The 27,500-nt window shown below is 30.1% G+C and overlaps 1 protein-coding gene across 7 annotated transcripts in view; it reads right to left on the reverse strand.

Moving 5' to 3' along the window:
- LOC124950577 (5-hydroxytryptamine receptor 2A) overlaps positions 1–27,500 on the reverse strand; it is a 119,388-nt gene that overhangs the window by 24,111 nt on the left and 67,777 nt on the right. For all 7 annotated transcript variants that reach the window (XM_047497486.1, XM_047497491.1, XM_047497490.1 and 4 more), the window contains one exon: positions 595–738. In XM_047497486.1, coding sequence (XP_047353442.1) covers positions 595–738 — 144 coding nt within the window. The remainder of the gene's footprint in view (positions 1–594; positions 739–27,500) is intronic.

A 27,500-nucleotide genomic window follows, 5' to 3' on the forward strand; every position in this document is an offset into this window, starting at 1 on the left:
AGGAAAGCTTTTAAAACCTTCGATCGTACGCTCGTGCTATGGACCTACTTCGAGGAGCTCTCAAGGTTCATCCGATTAGTCTGAGGGAATGGCACGAGGCGTTGTGAGGAGAAAAGAGTGAGAACGAAAGGAAGAATGAACGAACGAAATAGAGATAGACGGAGAAAGAGAGAAAGATACAAAAAAAAAAAGGAAACAAAAAAGTTGGAGGAATAGAAAAGAAATGTTCGTGTGAAATGAAACCAATCTAATTGGATCGATTCTGTCGATCTATTTCTATACTTGGTCCTTCTAATCTAATGCATAAATGCACACACACATACACACAGACAGACACACACTCACATTTACATACATACATATGCATGTTGGTAGATATATGTACATATGTATCTACGTACGTACATGCATAGGTACGTAGGTAGTATAATACATTGATATAGTACATATGTGTACCAGTCTCTCTAATCTTGTATATGCATATGGATGTAAGAGAAAGATACGGATGGCAATCGATTTAATTGCATTATTCTGCAATTCCTTCCCCGAGAACTTCCGTCACACTCTCGCTCGACCGCAAGCGTATCAATTAACCTGTATATAATTGAGATCGGTGACGGCCCAATATCTGTCGACCGCGATAGCCACCAGATGCAATATCGATGCCGTACAGCAAAGGACGTCGCTGCTCGTCCATATGTCGCAGAGTTCCGGCCCGAGAGACCATCTCGAGTTTATCTGAAATAAACAGAATTATCTATCATTATCCTTAGCTTCTATACTTCGCTTATAGAATATGACTAGGTATGATATATATATATATATATGTATGCAAATGTAATTACATTATGTATATATATGTGTATATATATATATATATATATATATATATATATATATATATATATTTATATATGCACCCATGTATTATGTTCCTTCTCTATCAATGGAATTAGGAATCTTTGGAGTATATACGCAACGCTATATACGATAGAAACCAAAAAAAATTGATCGATAAGTGTTATAGACATTTTATCATGAATGAATCTTCATACATAATATATATTTGCTAGAATATTGTTTAAAGAGATATTTTATGGTAAGGAATTGTTCATTGGGACTGATCAATCGGTATCTTATTTTTCCGTTGACGTCAACCGAATAATAATTATTTTTACGACTACTTTTCTTTATTGTCAATTTTCATATACACTCTCAAGTAAACTGTCATCTTTATTTTATGGCTCTGAGGCAAACAGGCACTTTAATTAACGGAACTTTTCCGTTTGGGGAGAGAAGCTATGTATGTTGGTATATATCTACGTATATATGTATGTACATATATATATATATATATATATATATATATATATATGTATATATATATATGTATGGCTGACCGCACATTTGTCGTCGAGAAGAAAAATGAAAGGTTACTGGCGTGTACTCGCTTTTATATAGTACTATATGTTTCTAAACCATTCGTCGAATAAAGCGACTGTTCTCATTCGAACAAAAGTTATATTTACTTAGATAAGGTAGTAAACAACACGTGGTTTCATTGTAGAAAGGTAAAAAGAAAAGAAAGAGAGGGAGAGAGAAAGAAAAAAAGTATCTTCTGTCTCTGACGTAACCGAAATTAATCCAAAGTTTTGATTAATGTACTTGGGTATATCTATGTATATATATATATATATGTAAGTATTTATATATATATATATATATATATATAAGTATCTGAAAATTACTGCTAAATTAGAGAAATTTATTTCGTTGGAAGAAGAAAGGAAAATTATAGAGATTCATTTCCTTTGCTCTTATTCGATGAAAAGTATGATCCATGGATCAAAAAAGGAAGGAGAAATAAATAATTGACGAGTAAATTAATGAAAAAATTTTCATACGAATTATACTTTTTAATATTTCTTAAAAATCTTATAAAATGATTCATATACCTTTGTGTTCTTATCTATTGAATTATTATTTCCTTAAATATTTCAATATTTTTATAATGCAAATTCTACGATGAAAGACGACGAAAGAATACTTTCGTATCGTATAAGAAATCGCTAGTATTAAAAATAGAGTTCAGAATAGAAATGGAAAATGCAAGAGAGAGAGAGAGAGAGAGAGAGAGAGAAAGAAAGAGAGAGAGAAAGAGAGAGAAAAAGAGAGAGAGAGAGAGAGAAAGAGGGAGAAGGAGGGAGGGGTGCAGACGAATGAAATGTATTTTATAAAATATGACCAGTCGAGTTGCGGTATGCGAAGGAGAATAAATATTTTCCGAAATGCTGAGACTCGGAATAGAAGTGACGTGTATAGAAAGAGTTTGGAAGAATTTGGAGAGTCGAAGATTTTTAAAATTTCTAAGAGAGAGAGAGAGAGAGAGAGAGAGAGAGAGAGAATTTTCTTGATGTAGTGAAATACAACTCGATGAAATACCAACATGCGATGTTTATCCCACCGACATATTTTTCTAACGACGATATTATATCGATATTATCTTATGGAAAAATAAGACTGAAAAATATTTTCAAAAGATACGATTCAAAAAGAGAAAAATTATATTTGATTGATGTCAAACGATGTGTTATCGATCCTTTTGATTATTCAATGGGTTTCGAAAATGATTAGCTTTTACAGATGTTAGAAGATTAACGTTCGAAGCTTTGGCGTTATTAGAATGATCATCGAATGACGAATTATTTCGATTAATTAACAATACGTTAAAACGTATGTCCTATCGAACCAATTTAATCAATCGATATCTATCATTTTTAATGAATAATTACTGTTACTATATACACACACACACACACACACACACATAGACACATATACATATATACGTACACAGATTTGTTAGAAAATTATTTTCATTATAGAGTATTGACGAAATTTTAAGCTCTAATAAAATCTTCATTTTCTCTGACTAGAATCGATACGGATTATCGGTAAACTAAACTATGAGAATACTATAGAATGACGATAGGGAAACGAATGGATAGGTAGCCAAGAGAGAATATTCACTAAAGTACTCTTCTCTCTATAGCCGAAACTCTAGCGTTTACCTTCTTACACAGTCTTGTTTACTTACCCCTTATCATTCCTGAACATATGTACATATGTACACTCGAATGTACGTAATAGTAAAATAGTACTTACGTATACATATATGTATACATATATACATACATACATACATACATACATACATACATAACATACATACATTCATAGTTTAGTTGATCAAATAGATTTACATACGTTCGATGATCAAAGAAGATAAAATGGAAGAAGAAAAAAGGGACGAACAAAAAAGAAAAAAAGAAAAAAAAAAGAAAGAAAGAAAAAAAGAAAAGAAGAAAAAAAGAATAGGAACAAGAAGGGAGAAAAGGAAAAGAAAGAAATGAATTGTGGAAGATACAAAAATTCGTAGAACCTTAACGAATAATAAATCTTTACCCGGGTTATACCCTTTTTATCTCGCGTTGACGTATAGGCTGGACATATCCAAGCCGAGCCAAGTCGAAACATCGAAACTATCGTTTATGCTGTCCATACAATTTCTTTTTTTTAGGTTTATAGGGCTGTACGACACCAAAAACGATTTTTTCATCGTTCGCATCGTCGCTCGTACCTTCGGCTAGTCATTTAAGCTCGGGTCACCAAAAACATTCTCTTCGATGTCCGGCTCATCTATCGTGTAGATTTATGTGCTCAGCTTACCACGGCCGTTGTTTCCGGCGTTGCTTTTATTCTCTTCGTCTCTCTCTCTCTCTCTCTCTCTCTCCTCTATACTCATATTCCTTTTTCTTTTTTTTTTTTTGGTTCTCTCATCCCTCACGATTTTCCTATTCGGGTCAGCGAATATGCGTTTTCCGGAGCGACGGAAATCTAAGTAACAGGATAGCCCAATAACCTCTAAGGCGAGTGTATATTTTGATTATTGCCATCATAATAACCATGTTCACGTTTCGATTTATTGTTTATCGAAAATAAACGTTACGTTTATCATTGACATTCGTATTATACGCTCGCTCGACGAATGTATTACGATGTCGTCATGCGAACGTTATATTTCTTTCATTATTTAAAAAAAAAAAAAAAAAAAAACATTTTTCAATTCACAACTTTCAACATACAATTTTTCAAAATTATACGTTGATTATCATTTTAAAAATGAATTTATTTTATCGATATTAATTTTAATACAAGTGACTGTATCTATTATATTTTATCCGTGAAAAGAATTTTATGAATGTTATAAAAGTTTCATCTTCATAGTAAATAATATATAATTCGTATATTAAAAAGTTGGAATGTATCTATGAAAGAAAAAAAGGAAAAGAAGAAAAAGAAAAAAAAAGAAAAAGAAAAAGAAAAAGAAAAAGAAAAAAATTCGATATAAACAGTTAATAACATTTATCGTAATATCCATTGAATATTCTATTAACTATTAAAATACGTATATTGATCGGAAGATCGTTCAATAGATTATCGAGAAAGGGACATTATAAACGTTGAGATTTAGACGAATTTAATTTTAGGGTTTTCTCTCTCTCTCTCTCTCTCTCTCTCTCTCTCTCTCTCTTGCAATTAGTTATCAAAACGCGTTAAACGTTTCTTTCTGAGAGTTCACTTTCGATTTACTAGGAGAATCAACTTCATCAGCAGTATTATCAAAAGCCGACAGTGATCTCCTTTACTCGTTTCTCCTTTTCAAAGGTGTTTGACATTATGGCTCAATGAGTTCATTAATGAATGATAAAAGAAAAAACGTAAGAAAATAATCTAACTAACCTATTCCTTTTAATATAATTTAGATTGCAATATAGATTATATCATAATATACGGTGTGTATATTATTTAGTTTATAATATGTATATTATAAATAAATAATCAATTTATTAATTATGCGCGACATGTCATGGGAAATGAAGTTATGAAAGTAAATGTTTATCTTAATTTTATAACGGTATAATTAACAAGGTATAAATCCTATAGTTAGAAAGAAAGAGAGAAAAAGAGAGAGAGAGAGAGAGAGAGAGAGAGAGAGAGAGAAAGAATTTTCACGTATAAGAGAATTATATTTAGCGTGAATGAAAAGCAAAATACAAAGAGTGTATAAATATAAGCACACATATTATAGCACTCCAACGGTAACAATGGAAAACGTAATTAATTAACTAGAAATAACGGACAATACGGATGACGTACAAACGTATGAAAACAACGGGTTGATGGGGTGTATAATTATAAAGTAGAAAGTAACACAGAGCGAATTAGAAAATTGAAGAGAGATGGATAGATAGATAGATAGATAGATAGATAGATAGATAGATAGATAGATAGATATGTAGATTTTTTTGATGGATTTAACTTTCTTTTTCATGGTCGAATGTACGAATAAAAAGTAATTACAAATAAAAATGAGAGAAAAATAAAAAAAAAAGAAGAAGAAAAACAAGAAGAAGAAGAAGAAGAAGAAGAAGAAGAAGAAGAAGAAGATGGGATGTAACCCAAATGTTAAATAATTTTTGACGATAAGAAAAAAATAGTTTTTTCTCTTTTAAATGTTTGCTCTTTGTTTTTTATTTTTCTATTGAACAACGAGAGACTATAGGCATCACGTGAAAAGAAGTAGACAGTGAATAGTTTCAATAAAGCGAGTAGATAAACCTTAAAATCCTAAAGGAAGAAATCAAGAAGCAATGATGATAGTGATTGAGTAGTTTCAAAACTATAGCCAACTGAAAAGAGTTCTTTTATCGTGAAAGATATAGTCGAGGTAAGAAAAAAAAAAAAAAAAGAAAAAAAAAAAGAAAAAAGAAAAGTTAAAAAAAAAACAAAAGTACCCCACGTTATACTCGCCGTAATATACATTCGTTAGCTTATTCTTTTTGTTTTCCTTTTTTTTTCTTTTTTTTTTTTTCGAATATTTTCCCATAGAAGAATCAACATTCTTCACTCTCGTAATTGTAAACCTCTAATGATTTTCTAATGCAATGAACGAACGATTAAATATCTCATCGAAGTGTATTCCTTCTTAACAATTTTTTTTTCTTCTTTATCTTCGTTCTTCCACGGGTCTAGTTTGAAATTTCACTCTTCATAGTTCCTTTTTTATTTCTTTTTCTCCTTTTTATTTAATTATTTATTTATCTTTTTTTTTTTTTTCAATTAAAAAATTGTGTCCTCAAAATTTTCCTTTTTGTTCTATTTTCTTCTTGTCTTTTTTCTTTTCTTTCTTTTTTTTCCTTTTTTTTTCTTTTTTTTTCCTTTTCATATAATTCCACGTTCCAGCTACCTTCTATCTGACAAAACGTTAACAGTTTGAAAGTGGAAACGTTAAGGGTATTACCTTTGGTAGCAAAAGCAAGGAAATTAGCTGTTACCTCTCGTCCTTTTCTCTTGATTTTATGTTAATATCCTAACGTAGGATGACGTCGACGTGCATCTAGATCGTTAATAATGGGATCACGAAACGATAAATTCGTTCGAAGTCAAAGGAGAAAATATTGAAAGGGACAAATTGATAAAGCCGTCGTAGCTTGTTTTCCTTTTTATTATTCTGTAAGTGATTTTTTTATAGAAACAGTTTCCATGTCGAAAAAGATCGATCGTGAAAGCTTTTATGTTTTCTTTTCTTTTTCTTTTCTCATTTTTTCTTTTCTTTCCTTTCTTTCTTTCTTTCTTTCTTTTTTTTTTTTCTTTTTCTTTTTCTTTTCATTACAACATACACGTGCCAATTAATATCTGTCAATTTCCAGATTCTTTCACGTATTATCAAAAATTAATCCTACGCCATAACAAGCACAAAATAATATTATTCTTATTCGTATATATATATATATATATATATATATATATATATATATAAATTGACTAAACAAATTTGATAACAAATCAGGCAGATTTTGACGAATTAAGTATTAAGAAAAAGAAAAAGAAAAAAAAAAAGAAAAGAGAAAAAAAAGAGCGAAAAAATAATAATAATAATACCTCGCAGCAACTTCTTGAAGTACGATCGAGCGAAATACAATGGAATATAAATTTTTTGACAAAAAAAGAAAAAAAAAAAAATAACAAAAAAGAAAAAAGAACGAAAAGAAGAAGAAAAAAGGGAAGATAACAGAAGAAAGAAAAAATAATTCCTCAAACTACTTCATCTCTTCTTGATATTAAATAAGACGACGTAGGATATTAACGAGTAAGTGTCTGTCCTTGAAATCTCTTGGACAAAAGTCGTGGCCAGAAAATGGACCAATGTTGGGATCTCGTCGATCCATCGTATCCACTCTCGAGAAATAAACCGACAGGACGTCGGTTGCACGTTCAGTAAAGCGACAGGATGGAGACAAATTATGTCCTGGAGAAACGTGGAAAGAAAGCGAAAAAGTAGAGAGGGATTGGCAGGCACGTTGAACTTATACACAAATCGTCTTAGAGGGTTCGGCCTCAATTAAGGCAGTTAACGGATTAACTGACTCGCTTGGAGTCGCCCCGCGTGTCCGCCATTAGCGTGATTGAATTACTCCAGTGAAGCTACCCTTCTTAAGTTCTGCTTCCAACTAATCCTATCGCTTCTCTCTCTCTCTCTCTCTCTCTCTCTCTATCTATCTTTCTATCTCTCTCTATCTCTACCTCTTTCTCTCTCTCTCTCTCTCTCTCTCTCTCTCTCTTTCTTTCTTTCTTTCTCTTTTCTCTTTCAAGTTTTCTTTGTATCGTTCGTGCAAACGTAAGTATCATTCGGTGAGAGAGCCTTTGAATGGATTGATACAAAAGATAAAATCTCGACACGAGTTGGATCGTTAAATTGGAGGATTTTCTCTTTACCATACTAATATATATATATATATATATGTACGTATATATAAAAAAGTCATTTAACGCGAATAAATATTTGCGTGAGAAAGAAACGAAAAAAAAAGAGGTTTATTTCTTGTTACGTTTCACTCTCTCTCTCTCTCTCTCTCTCTCTCTTTCTCTTCTTCATCTTCTTCTCTCTTCCTCCTGAAGTTTATTTAAGTTTATTTTATTTTACACGAGAGAGTTTATATTTAACGATTCGTCACTATTCGCCAGAACATTGGGACTTCGTTAATTGGTCTACCTATACGAAACTTTAAAAGCGAAGAAAATAAACAGAAACGTGCTATGTTGAAAACGTGATAAGTGGTGATTTTGTCTCCCCAAACTTTGCCTCCCCGAAACTTTTTATTTTCTCGATAAACAAGAATAACTTGAATTAGTAATCAATTTATATCTTCGAGAAAAATTCTCCTTCGAGAATTGGCTATCGTAATTTTTCTTCTGTATTATTATTTCTATAGAAAGATTTTTCTTTTTAGCTAAATGACGAATCGAAACGATAATGTACTTAAACAATTATATTTCCGTTTTTTCTTCGTTAGAACGAGAGATAAAAAAGAAATAAGAAGAAAGAAAGAAGGAATGAAGATAGGGACATAAAAAGATGAAGGGAAAAATGTGAAGAAAAAGAAGAAGAAGGAGAAGAAGAAGAAAAAGAAGAAGAAGAAGAAGAAGAAGAAAAAAGAAAGAAGAACAAGGTGAATAAAAGTCAAGTCGTTTTCTTTTTTACGTAAAGTTAAATTCACAAAGTTTTCTTCTCATTCTTTTCTTTTCAATGGTTAGGAAGCGTCGTGAAGCGTGTAGTCGTTGTTGTCGTCGTTGTTGTCATCGTCGTCGTCGTCGTCGTCGTTGTCGTTGTCGTTGTCGTTGTCGTTGTCGTTGTCGTTATTCCTAAGAGAAATGATTTTCTACCACGAAATAAGAGTAACAATCTTTGCAAATTTAAATACATTTAAAGATTTGTCCGTTTATATATCGAAACGAACAACGAAGAGGAATGTTTTCTGGATTATTCTACGAACAGTAAAATCTTTAAGTTTTAAGATTGATGACCGTATTCTGGTTATATAGATGAATATAATGTATATATATATATATATATATATATATATATATATATATATATATATACATATATGTAAAAAGGGAAATTTCATCGGAGATCGAAGAAGTCGCCTGTAAATAATCCATTTAGCATGTTGGACAGTATAAGATTAAAAGCGAATCATTAAAGTTAAGTAAAGGATTTATAAGATTTCAACCGTGCAAAAAGGCTCGACTTAAGGTTATTTATAAATTGTTATTATGTAGTTTATAAACGTAATTCTCTCTCTCTCTCTCTCTATCTCTCTATTTATTTCTATCTCTCTATCTCTCTCTCTATTTTACTATATCTTTCAATTTATTTATCTCTCATTTTACGTTTCAGAAACGTCTGGTATCTGTTTGTTCCAAGTGCATACTGCAACTTTATGCGAAACCATAATCCTCCAACTCCAGAGAATCGTGCAGAAGCACGAGAGACATGAATACATACGTATATACATATATATATATATATATATATATGAATGGATATATGTGTGTGGATGTATATATATATGTACATATGGACGTGATCGATTTTAGGTATTTAACAAAACTTCACTATGACTTAAATAGGAGATTGTTAAAGAATAAATGTACCATTTCGATCTATAAATCACAGGAGTGTTATGACGAACAGTAACCTGCTAACAAAAGGACAAACTTTCCTCTTACGTCGTAATTATTCATTATGATATTTGCAACATAATTAATTTTCGTATATGCATGTTTATATATATATATATATATATATATATATAAATTTGATGGGATTAATAAAGTTGTACAGTTCGAAATCGAAAGGAACGAGACCGGGTATTAACGTGTCTATTTCTTTTCCTTTCTGTTCTCTCTTTTAAATTTTAAAATATAAAAAATATGTATATATTTATATATATATATATTTTTTTTTTATATTTTAAAATTTAAATATGAATTATTTCTTATTTCATAATCGATAATCGATTCTTTTTCTTTTTATATTACCAACATCAACTTACCAAGAAATTTTTAACGTAACGCAAAGAGATCTTGGTTTTTTCTTTTTTTTTTTTCTTTTTTTATTTGGCAAAAAATATATAGATTTCTTCAATAAATATTGTCTACTTTTTTTATTCTTTTCTATAGCAATATTTCTAACAAAATAATTGAATAATTTTTATATAATAAAAAGTGAAATTTTAACCCTAAAGTTTATTATAAGATTCGGATTTTTTATATGATACATATTAAGAATTATATATATGTGTGTGTGTGTGTGTGTGTCTGTGTGTGTGTAAAGAAATAAAATATTTAATAGAATAATAATTTTTTTCATGTTTCACTTTCTCACGTAATAAAATAATAAAAGATAAAACTGAGATTCATGTCTGGAAGATATACTTGTTAACGTCCAATCATAACGACCACTACCAGCAATTGCTTTTTGGTTCACAATTTATAATATACTCTGTGTAGAACTTCAGATTTCGTAGTAAATATATATATATATATATATATATATATATATATATATCCATATATATACATATATATATATATATATACACACTATGTACGACGAGATTTTCCTTACTTCGGAATTTTCTCACGTGCACGTTCATTCTCATAGCATATTCACCTTTACGTACCTCGTATAGGTGCTCATATTTTATGATTCATGATTTTTAGCGCATTATTGTACATGTGCATATATGAACTTTAGCAATTTTACTTTTGAAAATGATCCGAAGGTTAAACTTCGTAAAATATATTATCGAAGTAAAAAGGTAAGACTTTTACATTCGTCTTCCTTCGTCTTCTTCGTCTTTTCTTTTTCTTTTATTTGTTTATGTTATTGATTCGACCTTAGATATTTCTTTACAGGCCCGCACACATAGACGTCTCTTTTCTTTTTTTTTTCCTTTTTTCTTTTTTTTCTTCTTCTTCGAGAAAAATATATCTCAACATGGTATATAAATGTATACACCTATATATCATGAGGGTGGGGAGAGAGGGGGATGGGGACAGGAGAAGAAAAAGAAGAAGAAGAAGAAGAAGAAGAAGAAGTAGAAGAAGAAGAAGAAGAAGAAAAAGAAAAACGAGATATGTGGTCACGGAAAACAAAAGTCTTTTATTCGTCTTCTTTCTCGAAGGAAACGGCTACACAAGTAAGGGTGCCGTTGCCGGTTAAATCAATGCGAGCGAAATGAAATACGACAGGGATCCATAGAAATCATAGGTAATAATAAAGTAGAACGTATACGGAGAGGCATTCGTAGCTCGAAGCTCAACCTGGATCATGATACGAATATATATTAGTTTTCCGATAGATATGCTTTGAAATAATTCTCCTTCTCTGCTTTCCCTTAAAAAGCTAACGCAACTGACAATAAACGATGGGGGTAGTCAGCTCTGTTCGCTCAACCTTGCCAACCGTTGGTTATTTATCTCCTTCTACGTAGAAACAGCTTTCGCTGACGCCATTTTCAGAAGAAAAAGAAAGAAAGCAAGAGAGAGAGAGAGAGAGAGAGAGAGAGGGAGAGGAAGAGAGAGAGAGTGAGAGAGAGAGAGAAGGAAAACGAAAGAAATTGTACCAACGACCCATATACAGAAGACCGAGGTGTACCATTGGTCGATTGTATACAGGGTGGACATTTAAATGGATATATATTTAAATATTATATTTCGGGAAAATTTTTTAAGCCATATTCTCATTTCTTTCTTCCTTTTTTTTTCTTTTTTTTTTTTTTATTTGATATGATTTGATTTCATTTGATTTGATTTTATTTGATTTTACTTCATTTCTTTTTGAACAGGGCAATATGTTTCTTCGATATGTTACATATATTCATTAAAATAATATAGATTTATTCGGAGCAATTTTTTTTCTTCTTTTTATTTCAAATATGCTGCCATTTAAATATCCCACCCTATATACATATATATATATATATATAATCATATCAATATATATATAGTTGGCGATAGTACGATCAATAAAATTTTATGATTCGCGGTCAACCGAATGTTAATTTTCGTAATTCGTTTTATACTTGAATAACCCATACGAAATATCAAATCTAATTTTCGGAAAATGAAGGAATTTCTCTTTCTGTCTCTCTCTCTCTCTCTCTCTCTCTTTCTCTCTCTCTTTCTCTCTTTCTTTTATTCTTTTTTTTATCCATTTTTACATTCGAACAACTAAGAGCAGTATTCAAATAATTCTTTGAAAATAAATTAGCTATAAGTGTATTTAATTAATTAAATACATTGTATGATACTTACGGAATAACTTATAACCTAGATATTTGTAATTTTATTCTCGGAATTAATTTATTTCGAAAAAATAAGATTTATCTCTTCAATATATGCTTAGTAATATGTAAGCTTTTATATAATTAATTAATTAATTATCTTCAATTATAAAATGTACAATGAAATAAAATATAATTTTTATTTTAATACTTTAATTTAACGTGCGCGAATGTCATTACATTTTAGTTATACGTCGCTTATCCATCATTCTAGTGGACATTAGTAAATCCATTTATTTCTCGAAACGTATTTCTCTCTAACAAAGTTCCCAATATATTTCATGAATATGAAAGTTATAAAAATCGATTATAATTCTGATGGTTATTGCTTGAGAGAAGAGTAAAAGAGAGCAGGAGGGCAAGAGAGAGAGAGAGAGAGAAAGAGAGAGAGAGAGAGAGAAAGTTCTGTCAGTTTGTCCTTCGAACAAAAGCTTGTCAGGGGATTTAAATGAGCGCCAAAGTTGAGGTTTGTTCGCTCATTAACGAGTGAATATACGTACGTACGCCGACATAAAATGAACGTGTTATCAATGTAATCTGTTAACCGTGAAACGTGACAAGTAGTATATAGTTGGATTTGTATATTTCGAGCTTCATTTATGTATCATAAATACATAAATATATATGTATATATATATATATGTTTGTGTGTATGTTAAGCATTAATGTATATATATATATATATATGTATACCAAGTGAGCTACTTAAAACAGGTGAGATTAATAAATCTGTTATTTTTAGTTTTATGAAACAGTAAAAGTAAAAAAGAGCTTTGTTTTCTCAAGGACATTTCTTTTGCTTTTTCTTTTCTTTTTTTTTTTTTTTCAATCCTACGACTTTTCATTTTGCATGAATTAATTCATCACGTGATATTCTGATTAAAAATATATTAGCGTAAAATGTAGAGGAATGATTAGTTCGCAAGGTATTTAGAAAGAATGTTTAGAAAAAAAAAAAAAAAAAACATTCTTCACGTGTATCTAAATAATGTAACTTTGTCCTTAGCTTTTTTTTTGTATTTTTTTTTTTATTTTTTATAAAATCATAAAATAACGGAGTTACTTGATTGGCATGTTTTAAATACCTAACTCGATTTATACATATATATATATATATATATATATATATATATATATATATATCTAAGTATGGGATTTTTTAAAACAATTCATTAAAATATCATTGAAATAAATATATTTCAAATTAATCGATTGATTAGATCTTATTAACGGTGTATAATAGATTTAACGATTATAATGATAAATAAAATATGATAAAATAATTATTAATCGTAAAAAATTTAATTGTTAATAATCCGAGAATTATCATCTATTACGATAATAGATCATTTTAATTAAGATATATCGTATATATCGCTATAATATAATTAAAGCACGTTTATACGTAACAACTTGACATAAGCAATCAAGCTGGAATAATTTGAAGAACGTCAGCTGACAGGAGCGTAATACTGCGTGTGTAATCAGACAGTAGAAGAGCCAAGCGACTGATCTGATGATCAGCCAGTGAAGTTATCAGAAATTGATCGGACATGATCCTGAAGATATATCATGAAAGCATTTGAAATGTTTTCATTTATAAATAATTAATGAATTCATTCATAGACAATTAGTTAATGATTATTAATTTATATATTTTTCTTATTTTTTATTTTATCCTTGTATCTTGATGACCTATGGCTATTAATCTCTTTCGTGAAGGTTATAAAGGAGAAGGACAACTTTGAGATACTCTCTCTCTCTCTCTGTCTCTCTCTCTCTCTCTCTCTCTCTCTCTCTCTCTCTCAGCATTAGAAGATTTAACGAGCGGCAAGCGACGTTATGCGAGACGACAATGGATTTAGGATTTTGGAAAGGTCAAAGAGCATTAGGGTTAAAAGGATTAATGGCTTAAGAAAATATTTTAGGTATTTCGGGACTAGAGAAGTCATCAAGATCCCGAAACATTGATATAATTATTGTAATTATTACAAATATATTTTCTCGATCATTAGGTCCGTTAGATGATTTTATATCTTCTAATGGATTCATTTATTCTGAACTAAAGTTGGCCCGAGTTATAATTATTATACTTTTAGAATTTTTATGCGAAAAGTTAGAAAATAAAAAGTTTGATTTGTTTTCTCTCTCTCTCTCTCTCTCTCTCTCTCTCTCTCTTTTTTTTTCTTTTTCGTAATCACAAAAAAGAATGGTTTATTTAAGGATCTGACCTTTCAATAGTAAGAGAGAATATGTTACCTCTTTTTTTTTCTTTTTTTTTTTTTTTTTCCATAGAAATATACTTCTACTTTTGTCGGTTTATTAACATAATGTTATCAAAAATAAATAAATTTGCGAATGTTAAAAAAGATTTTCAAAAATTTGAAACAATATACGTCCGACACGATCTTTTCTCTTTTCGTGGAAATTTCTTTCGTTGATGGAAAAATATTCTTTTCTTTTCGTTATCATAGCGAACGTATAATCTGAATTAAAAATGCGGTCGTGCAAGAGTATATCGATGAAATCGCATGATTCAACGCGTTTGAAATTGGATTGGAGAATCGAAACGATGAATAAAAACGAAACGACAGAGGAATTTCAAAATAACAGCTTGTAAAGTAAAGCAATTTTTCAGTAGTTCGATAGGTCACAGAATTGTCTCTATGGGATAGTTTCATCAAATTGTTATATTCCAAGTTATTTTACGAGTTACTATAAATTGATTTACGACGTAAACGTATGTATATATATATATATATATATATATATATATAAAAATATTTTCATATCAAAAATATTCCTTCTATCCGCTTTTCTCTCACTATCTTCATTCATCTATATTTTTATTGATTTTCTAAAAGACTTGTGAAAAAAAAAGAAAAAAAAAAGAAAAAAGAAAAGAAAAGAATTCTTTCTCTCGCGATTACTAATCGAGAGACATTGGATCGTGATAAGAAGGCAAGATAAGAAAAAGAAAAGAAAAAAAGAAAAGAGAAAAGAAAAAAAGCAAAAGATCGTACTGCAGGTCGTATTACTTAATTAAAAGGAACTAATCTTTAATCGAATAGAATGAGGTACTTTCCATTAATTGAGAAATTTGTAAAAGTATTGCAATTTCTTTTTCCTTTTTTTCATTTTCTTTTTTCCTTTTTTTCTTTTTTCTTTTTTTTTTTTTTTTTTACGATTAAAGAAAAATCAATTCTCCTGGAGAAACGCGGAAAATTTAGAAAGACAAATTCTCTTACTACGTAAAGTTTAGAATATAAAATAATCCATATGGATTACGTACGGTTGACATTAGCTATGTATACGCTCAAAAAAGGAAAAAAAAAAAGAAAAAAAAAAAAAAAAAAGAAAAGTAAACAAAATGGAATGTTTTTAAATTAAAAACGTAACAAAGAAAGAATCTATCATTTAGTCGTCGATCGTATATATTCGACATACTCGATCGAGATCGTTTCAATGTGTATCGTTGTAGATCGACAATAAGCCTCAAATTTTGTTCTCATATTGCCATAAACCGCGACGACCGCTTGAATTTGCGTCGTATTCGGTTTTTCGTACTTCTATTACGTAGCCATCGTTCATCGGATATCCCAACTCGATTCGAATCTCGTTATTATCGCGCTCTCGCAGTCGAACGTATTATTACAGATACGGCATCTCTGTCCATTTAATCGACTATAGGTATTGCCATTTCTAATTCGACGTTCGATGTTTTCGCAGAATAGACTGTACCACGCGGTGAATTAATTGCAATTTGTTTTCGCTATTCTTCTCTCTTTTTCACTTTTTATTTCTCTCTCTCTCTCTCTCTCTCTCTCTCTCTCTCTCTCAGTAGATCTCTCAGGAATTTTTTTCATTAAAAATTAATTCATCGATAATACGAATTCTCGACAAACGTGAGTTTCATTTTCGAGCTCGAACACGTCCATTTAACGTTTACTCGTTTTTCCTTTGTTCGTTTTTTTCTCTCTCTCTCTCTCTCTCTCTCTTTTTTTTGTTTCTTTTCCTACAATTTTCTTTTACCTCGTTATATCACATACAACGGACACGCAATTTTCATATTTTCAGTGTTCACGTAAATAGTTATAATCTTATTTTTCAATTATCACGACAATATTATGAATTTATGTATTTAATTCATCAGACGTAACGTACGATGTTGTTTCACGATGTACATTGTATAATATCAAAGGAAAAGGAAAGAGAATATATGAGAGAGAGAAAGAGAGAGAGAGAGAGAGAGAGAGAGAGAGAGAATTGTTGCATCGGTTTTCTATTTGTAGCGTAACACGTTTGTAACGTATGCACTTACGATGTTACAACATAACTCGCGTCTCCTCGTACTCTTCCCTATCGTTTCATTTATCCGATTAGACGTGATTGAGTGCGCCCTTTTTTTTTTCCCTTTCTTCCATTTTTCTCCATAATCACTTTTGTTTTCTTCCTTTTTATTTCTATTTATTCATTTGTTTATTTTTTTTTTCTCTTCTTCACAAGCTAACATCCATTACTACTAAACGTAACCATAAGCACGATAAAAAACAAGCTCGCAAGTCTTATTGTAATAAAAGGGAAAAAAAATGCGAGAGATAGTACGAGAATCCTGATCGGACGTGAAATTTCCGAATTTCATTTCCCTTGTTGCTCGTAACACATCGTATTATTACGATATATCAAATATCATCGCTTGCATATATATTCTCGTAGAAAAATTTGTTCTTTCTCGTATTTCATTTAAGTCAAATTGATCATAAAAGAAAAAAAAAAAAATATATATATATATATATCTGTGTGCGTTTTTTTTTTTTTTTTTTTTTTTTTTTTTTTTTAATATTGATAAATTTCTTTTAATTTTGTTTCTTTCCTTCCATCCTCTACTCTCTTCCCTTCTTCTTCTTCTTCTTCTACTTTTTTGTTTTTCTTTTTTCTTCAACTAATAAAATACTAAGAAAATTGCTATCATCTTTGTAAAATGATAAACGTCGAATTTCGTATAGTATTATTAAAATATTTGCACATTCACGTTTATCTACAATTTCAATATATTCGAGATAAAATGTGAAAATATTTTCATAAAGTATAATCGTTTATATCTTTTTCTAAGTCAATCTCGATTTTCGCTATATATATATATATATATATATTTTTTTTTTTTTTTTTTTTTTTTTTTTTTGAGATCGATGAATTTCTATTTGTTTTCTTTTCTTCTTTCAATCGATAAAATATAATATGAAATTTTTAATAAATGCGAATAACATGTCTTGTATAAAAAGAAAACAATAAAATTTCTAACAGTATTTTCCATTAGGATCCACGCAATAACGTTTACAATTTTTTTTTATGTATTTGAGATAACAAGAGTGAATATATCCTAGAAATATTGCACAATGGGATATTTCTTTTCCTAATGCGATTTTGATTATCAAATGACCTCTGCCAAGCGTGAATCTCAACAGAGAGATTACGATTCTGATCATTTGCAGTACACGTCCGTATTGTATTGTATATACGTCTATATATCTACATACCTATCTATCTAACGTATACATATGTATCCATGTAACTACATACACATACACACATACACATATATATATATATGTGAATAGATAGACAAGGTATATGAGAGAGAAACATGTGGATCACGTATAAGCTACAAACGTAGCATGGTGAGTATCTACGTCGAATTTGATTTGACTTCGTATTAAGTTTGCATTAACTCAGCACGACCAATCACGTTGCAGAGATTATCGAGGCTTCGATTTCTACGTTCGCTTGTATTAAAATTCTCAATTTCGTTCACATGTAATTACGAATTTCTAACGATTCTTATTAAAACAGGGGCGTCATTCCTTATCAACGATCGATTATCCTTGATTATGTGTATTTAAACAATCACAAAAAAAAAAAAAAAATGAAAAAAAAGAAAAAAAGAAAGGAAAAAGAGAAGAAAGGAGGAAAAAGAGAAGCAAAAAAAAAAAATTGTATCCGCATGTGTCCGTTATTTATGTATTACACGTGATAATAGAAACAGAGAAAAAAAGCAAATAAAGTGAAGAGTCAGAGTAGCTGCTGTCACGTTAACCGTGAGTTTGCCGATATTTATAGTCAAATCATTTCTACGTCTCTCGAATACTTCCAATTAACGCGTTTCGAGTTTTTCAGATGTCCTCGATTTTTCCGGTTATCCATTGATTTTTAACCAATCGAGATTTCGTTCATTTGGAACATTCTCTCTTTCTCTCTCTCTCTCTCTGTCTATCTTGAAAACGTCCTCTCTTTTTCTTTCTTTTTTTTTTTTTTTTTTTTTGATATTCCTTTTTCATCACAAATCCTTTGTTTATGTATAATGTACGTCAACGTCCTTTCCCTTCTTCCTTCTTCCTTTTTTGTTCCACTTTTTATTTCAATGTTGATAAAAAAAAAAAAAAAAAAAAAGAAATTCCCTCCTTCCTTTTCAACAAAAGTGAATTTTTCATAGTTGAAAGGAAATAAAGCTCATAGTAGAAATCTTTTTCGTACGTTCTGCGATCTCGGACGATCCAATTCGTAAACATTGTAGTCAAGCCATTTGAACTGCGCTTGGTTGTTTGCTTCCCAAGAGGCTTCGAAGGAAATGGTAGCGGCTGCTGTGGAGATCGCCTTGGGCAAAGAGGCCAACGAAGGATGAGGACAAGAGTCGATTGGCTCTCGAAGAAGCTTGGATTCCAATACCATGGATGGACTTCTAAGCAGGCATACATCAAGACCCACTTGCCTGGCTACATGGGAACGTGACGCACATATGGACATATGTACAGTTTCTTCGTAATGCAATACCAAGAGAAAGAAATGTTACCCTCTTTTCTTTTTCTTTTCTTTCCCGGATATACATGAGACACTTATCAACATCGCTATTGCCATCTATCTTCTTTTATTTCACGTTCTTTCTTCGAATTTTATATCGCGACGATCCACTGAATTTCTCCATACACATATTGACAAACGATATTTAATTTAATAAAAAGTCCGTAGTATTACGCGCTCTTTCTCTCTCTCTCTCTCTCTCTCTCTTTTTTTTCTATTCTCCTTCTTTTTGTTTCATCGACATTTTGCATTTTAAAATAAAATTGCAAACTATAACAACGATACTTAATACGTTGACAATTTCCTCCAGCCTTCTCCATCCCTTCTTAATCGTAACAGTATCGATTTATAATGTCTAAGTAGAACAAAAAAAAAAAAAAAAGAAAAAAAAAAAAAAAAAGAAAAATAATCTGGTTACGTGGCGGTAAGTTCATTAAATTATATCATATTTGTCGACCCGTGTCAATTATTTTAAACGATACTTTTTCCGAGGAGGATAAAAAAAACAAATATTATCGATACAATTCTTTAATTTTCTTTATATAAATCGATAAAGTATTTAATAGGATTAAAACGAAAAATTAATTAAATATTTTCCAATTTGGCGATGATAATCTAGGATGAAAATAATTCACTTCCGTAAGATTTATGAGAAACGAACGTTACTATGGTTTAAACGCGTTAGTCCGACCGACCGGAGTTCATCGTGAGATTGTTGGAACTTCTCGTTTCGAGAATAGATATATCTTGAATCCGTTCTTAGAAGTCATGCGGGTCATCACGGATATTCCCTCGACTCGGCCTTTCACCTTTTCGACTTAACAAAGGATCCCGTGGGTATTCCGATATCCTCACGAATTCTAAGATTAATGAATATTGCTCGACTCTATCTCCTTCTAAGTTCTCATCTTTAATTTACTACGACCAAAGGAACGAATCTTTTTTTTCTTTCACTTTTTTCTCTTTTTTTTTCTTTTCTTTTTCTTTTTTTTTTTCTTTTCTTTTCTTTTTATCTTGTCTCTACGAAAAACGAACCAAAAGAAAGGGAACAAGAAACGATGACTTTTCGAAGACACAAGATTTCATTTTATATGTTTCAATGTTTTTTTTTTTTTTTTTTTTTTTTTCTCTTTCTTTTTTCTTTTTTTTTTTTTTTTTTTCTTCACAGATAACAAATATCCACATAAATCTCATAAATTGTATCTTTTCATTCTAAACGCATAATAATAGAAAACAATTTTAAATTAGATAATCTTATACCTCGTTACTTAAAAAAAGTAGGAGAATTATCTCTTATCGATTGGATATCAGCTGATGCATTTATTATTCTTATTATTAATTGTTGGTTTATATGCAAACACGAAAAACGGGAACTGTATGGATTTCATCTTAAACAGAGTAGAAAATAAGCTCTTTTTTAGTTCGTTTCGGAGACATCTCAAAGCAGATGTAGCACGTACTACGCTCGTTTCCCCATTAATTACGAAAGAGCTTAATCCCTCGACGGTACGACGATCCTATTAAAAAAAATGCCCGGGAAAACGAAAACGTTCACGTTGGGCGAAAAAAAAAATTCGACCACCACGCTTTTTTTGCAATTTTCTTTTTTCTTTCTATTTTTTACTTTTACTTTTTTTTTTTTTTCTTCATCTTTCTTCCTTTTCATCCATCCTCTTTTTTTCTTTTTTCTTTTTTTTTATTTTTTTCTTTTTTTTTTTTTTCTATGCGTCCGTAAAAGAAACTACGAAATTGGTATGTTAATTCATAAGAGAGAAAGATAGTCATGTATTATATATACATGTAATTTGCGAAATAAATTGGAATCATTGCTGAAAGTCAAAGTAGTTGTTAAATTAAAGAGAATGTTTGTGTGTGTGTGTGTGTGTGTGTGTGTGTAAAAAGAAAAAGAAAGAGAGAGAGAGAGAGAGAGAGAGAGTGAGTGAGATATGTAGATAGAGAAATTAAAGAGCGCCAGCGAAATGGACAAAATTTTAGGAAGAATTTGGCCTTAGTGTAAAATCCTTCATGCGAATAAAACATGACGTCATTATAGTCCTAAATACTTGTGAATTCTACCTTCAAAATCGTCAGACCTTTCTCTTTCTTGGTTACCTTTTAGTCGAGAGAATGTGAGACGTCTTTTCCGTAAATATTTTCACGGATAGCTCATTAAGCTCGCTGTCAGAGTAACGATTTTCGAGATACATATACATATACATATATATATATATGTATATATATACATACGTACATACATACCACTAGTCGTTCAAAGACTCGCTAAACGTTACTCCACTTTAAAACGAATTAACACGTAATTGCAATAATAATCGAGACATATATATATATATATATATATATATATATATATATATATATATACATATGTATATACGTATATGCATATACCAATTTATAATGTATATATAATAATAATAAAATCATTAAGTGTAAATTTTGTTAAAATTTGAATGAAAAAAGATTAAAATAAAACTCGTATTCGACGAATTAATAAAAAGAAAAAAAAACAAAAAAAAAAACAGAAAAAGAGGGGGAGAGAGAGAGAGAGAGAGAGAATAAAAACAAAAAAAAAAACGAAACGAACGGAAGGAAATATTGTTTAATAATGTAAACGCTTATTTGTCCCTATTTTCTCTTATTAATACGATTTCAAGATATTTACATTTGCCTTTCTTCTCTTGCTCTTGTTTTTTTTCTTCTTTTTCCTGTTTCTTTCTTTGCTTTTTCTTTTCTTTTTTTCTTTTTTTTCTTTTTTTTTATTTTTCCTTCCTGTCCTCGTTGTCGTTCATTTTCTCTTTCCCTTTTTTCCCCTGTAAAATTTGTAAATATCGATATTCGAAAAACATGCGCGTTCCCGCGATTCACCGGAATATAACACGATTACGTGCATCTGAGCGCAGGGGTATAGGATACGAACTATTTTCGATTTTCGAAGAGAAACCGATGACAATGAGAACGCTGACGGCGTTAGAACGTCATGATACTGAATCAAATTATGGTCATAATGAAAATGAACATTAACGCTCGTACTTCGATATATCGTCAATCTTTGTTTATTTCTCTCTCTCTCTCTTTCTCTCTCTCTCTCTCTCTCTCTCTCTCTCTCTATCTTTATTTTAGACACACACGTACATACGTACATAATTTATAAGATTTTTGTCATTGTTCGCACACTTTTTTATTCTTAAATCTATAATCCATATTACATAAATATTCCAACAATTGTCTCATTAATTAAACGAACATTAACGCTCGTTCTTTGATATATCGTTGATCCTTTTTTATTTTTTTCTCTCTTTCTCTTTCTCTTTCTCTTTCTCTTTCTCTCTTTTTTGTTAGACACACACGTAAATAATTTATAAGATTTCTAATAATATTCGGAGACATTTTTTCTTCTTAAATCTTTAATCCCTATTACAAAAATATCACGGCAATGGTTCTCGTTTATTTATTCACGCGACTTATCATGATCGATATTTGAAAATGATGAAGTAAATGATATGTAAAGATAAATGATAAATAATTTAAGTAATATTTCCAATTTTGTTCGTTTGCTTTTACGTTTGACGTTGTTCTACTTTTTACTTTCTTCATCTTCATCTTCTTCCCTTTTGTTTTCTTTTTTTCTTTTTTTCTTTTTCTTTTCTTTTTCTTTTTTTTTCTTCATTCCCTCGACAACCACAAAACTCGAAAGTTTCAATCGATATATCAATATTAATAAATTTACAATAACCGTACTACACCTGTTGCGGTCAACTCTTATGGAATTTGTTAATTCCGATAGAGATTTTACAATAACATGAAACATCCTTCCAACCGGTCGAGCTAGATTGATCGTTAAATAACGTCGGACTTCGTTCCAAGTTCTTTTTTTTTTCTTTTTTTTTTTTTATTTTTTTCTTTTTTTTTACTTTTTTTTTTTCACTAACCACGTATATTCATTACAGTCTGTCGATTTCTCGTTTCTCATTTTAATCGGGCTAATGAATTCACGCTCGAAGTTCAAATGCCAAAAGGGGAATATATTTGTAAAGCATCGAGACCAATTAATCCAGTCGACGACGTCAAAAAGAGATCCCGTTCAAGCTTGTTTAACATCTCTCTGTCTGTCTCTCTCTCTCTCTCTCTCTCTCTCTGCCATTTGTTGTTCAATTTGTTAGATAATTTTTTAATGCAACAATTCCAAACGCGAAATTTACTGTACTTCGCTTGAGTTTATAGTACGCCAAATAACATTCCTACAAACGATTTTTATTTTGATCGTCGAATTAATTATTCACGTTCCTTCGCGAATACGTGGAAATAACAATTTTTACTTTTCGATTTGTAAACAATTAATGAATAATAAAATATATCTGCGAAAAATTATTATATTTTGTTATTGTTATTATTATTATTATTATTATTATTATCATTATTATTATTATATATTTTTCGATCTAATGAAGACGCGTAAATGTTTTTTTTTCTGTTTTTTTTTTTTTTTTTTGCTTTTTTCCTTTTTTTTCTTTCTACTTTAATTTCGGCCTTTCTTCTGCCATCGCTGGAAGGAGACACGATGAACAAATGCAAAAAAAGGTATCTCTCCTTATCGAAAACTTTTCCTGCGGAAAAACCGTCTAACGATGTTCGTGTTGCACGATAAAACGCATTGAGGATCTAAGGAGAAAGAAAGAGAGAGAGAGAGAGAGAGAGAGAGAAAGAGGGGGGGGAGAAAGAGAGGAGTAAACTTCGTAAAATTATAAGCGGATTATTTTGCTCGACGTTACTTCGAGGCCAACTCGTCGAGGACTTCGACGAGATTAAAAACAAAAAAAAAAAAACAAAAAAACAAAAAAGCAAAAAGAATAAAATAAAATAAAAAAGTACAAATAAAACAAATAGAAATCAAAAAAAAACAAAATAATAAATAAGAAAAGGAAGAAAGAAAGCAAGCGAAAGAAAAAAGGAAAACACAAAGGAAAAATATAAAAAGTACGTGAGTTAGTTTATACTCATTTTTACTCATTATTCTTGGCACGCTTAGGCAAATCCTATTATTTTTTTGTCCCTTTATTCGTTCGTTTATTTTTTCTTTTTTTTTTTTTCTTTTTCCATTCATCCTTCAGTCATATTTTTAATCTTTCCTTGGATAATCCGAACGTGTCTCATCATAAAGTACACAATTGAATAATATATGAGCGGTCATTGCGATTTAATAATAATAATAATAATAATAATAATAATAATAATAATAATAATAATAATAATAATAATAATAATAATAATAATAATAATAATAATGATAATGATAATGATAATAATAATAATGATAATAAAATAATAATAATAATAATAATAATAATAATAATAATGATAACGATATTAATGATAAAGAACGCCACAATAAAACCGCAGATGTATGTGTATGTGTACAAACATATCGTAGAATAATAATCATAAGCGAGTCTTTCTGAGTACTATCGTTTTAATATTAATATAATTTAAATTTATTGATATACATTCGATTTCAAATTTATTTGATATAATAATGATGTTACATGTTGAATCTCGTAGTAGAGGGAGTATGAGAGGGGAGGGAAGGGGGGGGGGGAGGTTTATAATGTCATAATATATTAAATTCGCTGTTTACTAATGTGTGATAATCGAATAATTAGGACAAAGCAAAATGAACGATTAAAAACAAGTACGTGTTATTATGTGTGTAAAAAGAAGTAAAATAAAAAAAAAAAAAAAAAAAAAAAAAAAAGAAAAAAAAAATACACGAACAAAAAAGAGAAACACGCTGAAAATGTAGTCAAATTCGAGAGGAACAGAAAATTTTCTTTCTTTCTCTGTTTTGTTTTTTTTCTTCTGTTTTTTTTTTTTTCTTTTTCTTTTTTTCTACTCATTCAAGTATACACCCATCGGACACGTTTGACTTTTTAATCGGATATTAAAAAAATTTTCTCTGCTCAATCTATGTATATATATATATATATATATATATATATATATATATATATATATATATATATGTATATATTTACTACCTAGCTACTACGATAAATTTATGTAATTAAACGAAGGAGAGAAAAAAGAATGTCAATACGTTCTCTTGCGACATGTTTTCGCTCTGGGCAACAATGTTTCGCGTCGGAAAATTAAACTGCACCGTTTTCTGTCCGTCGTCGATGAAAAGCGATCTATGCACATATGTATAGGTAAGTACGTAGGTATGTATTGTATAAAACGTACGTACTCAGAGTACGTGTACGTGTATTCTCGGATTCGATCGAGCGAAAATAAAAACTTCACGATGAAATGCAAAAATTGGAAAAAAGTTTTCGTTTCATCGGGGAAGAAAATTTTTTTTGTTTTTATTTTTATTTTTATTTTTATTCATTTTTATTTATTTTTCTTTAACTTCTTCGTTCGAATCTTAATCGTTTTACTTATAAAAAAAAAAAAAAAGAAACAAAAAAAAAAAAAAAATAAAAAAAATAAAAAAAAAATAAAAAGAAAAAAACAAACGTTCGGTCTTAAAAAAATCTATTTATTTCTCAAAAATATTAATTATTTACTTTGTTTCTTTGCTTATCTTTCTTCATCAACGAAAGAACGTTCGTAATGCGTAATATGTTGTTCGTATATATTTATATATATGTGTGTGTGTGTGTGTAAGTTTGTGTGTGCTTGCGCGTGTGCATGTGTATGTGTATGTGTGCGTAGAGCTTTTTATTCTAAGTAATCGCGTTTAAATTACGTTAAAAAGTGCAATGACATTTAGCCGTCGTTTATATTCATTGGTAGAGAGAAAAAGATTAAAAATAATAAAAGAAAAGAAAAAAGAAACAAAAAAAAGAACAGAGAGAGAGAGAAAGAGAGAGAGAGAGAGAGAGAGAGAGAGAGAGAAAGTCATCTAAAGTTAAGATTAAGATATTCTTTTCTTTAACGAGTTTAATTGAGATTCCTTTATAAGAATTTACATTATAGTTGATTCAATTTAAAAAATTACCGTTAAAGGTATGTACATTATGAAAGAAAATGTTTATTTATTAATCTTTCGGAATGAATTATTGTTCGAGAACGATGAAAATATATCTTTGAGATTTTTTCTATCTTTTCTTTTTTTTTCTTCTCTTTCATTTTTCGCTTCTTTAAAAAAATATACAAATTTTTATTTTTCGTTCGATTAAAAATATATAATAACGTATAATAAGATCGATCGAAAATGATAATATCTGATCTTAGAATTTTCATCTATGTATTTACGGTCAAATGAAAGTGAGATAAAGATAGATGAAGATATATATATACATATATATATGAGAGAGAGAGAGAGAGAGAGAGAGAGAGAGAGAGAGAGAGAGAGAGAGAGAGAGAGAAAAGTAGACGTTGAATCATTGGATCAAGGAAAATCAATGTTTTCTGACAACCATCTGAGCTTGTAACGTAGAACACATTTGGAATAAGACGACCTTTTCTCCTTTTTCGTTGTGAGGTTGTTAAACGTACTCTTCTTCGTACCCTCAAGCAATAGCCTGGAGTCGAACAATCGTTCATCTTTTCGACACCCCCTATATAAGGGAATAGTGTTAGTAAAGTAGAAAAGTATAGTAGACATGGATAGGCAACATATGGGTGATAGTCTCTTCGCGTCTATTCTTTCTTTTCTTTCTCTCTCTATCTCTCTCTCTCTCTCTCTCTCCTCTCTTTTTACACGTATTTCCCATTTCTACGTATACATGTGTGTATTTTTGACGACACGCATGTGTATTTATAGATGTATATACGTGTGTATATATGCGCGTGCGCGTGTATATCTGTTTCGAAGTATTTCGAAGCCTGTGGGTATTAGAGAGAAAGAGACAGAGAGAGAGAGAGAGAGAGAGAGAGAGAGAGAGAGAGAAAGAAAGAGGGTAAGAGGAGAGAAACATGTGAAAGAACAGAATTATGAGACTTGTCAGTGGGGAAAACAACGAAAGTATAAAAACGAGGGTAAAGAAGGTGAGTATTAGAGAGGGTAGAATATCACCTAGGGGGTAGGATAGTGTTAGGAAACTTAGAAAAGGAGAGAGAGAAAGAGAGAGAGAGAGGAAAGAAAAGGGAAGAAAGTATAAAGTGAGAAAAAGAAGAAGAAGAAAAGGAAGAAAAAGTGGAAGAAAATGTAAAAGAAGAAAAGGAAGATCAGGAGGAAGAAGAGAAAAAGACACGAGTCGTGCATTCGGCAAATTTTTTTTCTTTATATTAGGAAGAAGAAGAAGAAGAAGAAGAAGAAGAAGAAGAAGAAGAAGAAGAAGAAGAAGAAGAAGAAATAAAGAAAAAAGGGGAAAAGTAACGGGAAAATCCCCGTAGGGCGTATGTCGAAAAATTTGATAGCATTGT

Source organism: Vespa velutina, chromosome 7 (assembly GCF_912470025.1).
Source record: "Vespa velutina chromosome 7, iVesVel2.1, whole genome shotgun sequence".
In the NCBI taxonomy this organism is placed as follows: Eukaryota; Metazoa; Arthropoda; class Insecta; order Hymenoptera; family Vespidae; genus Vespa; species Vespa velutina.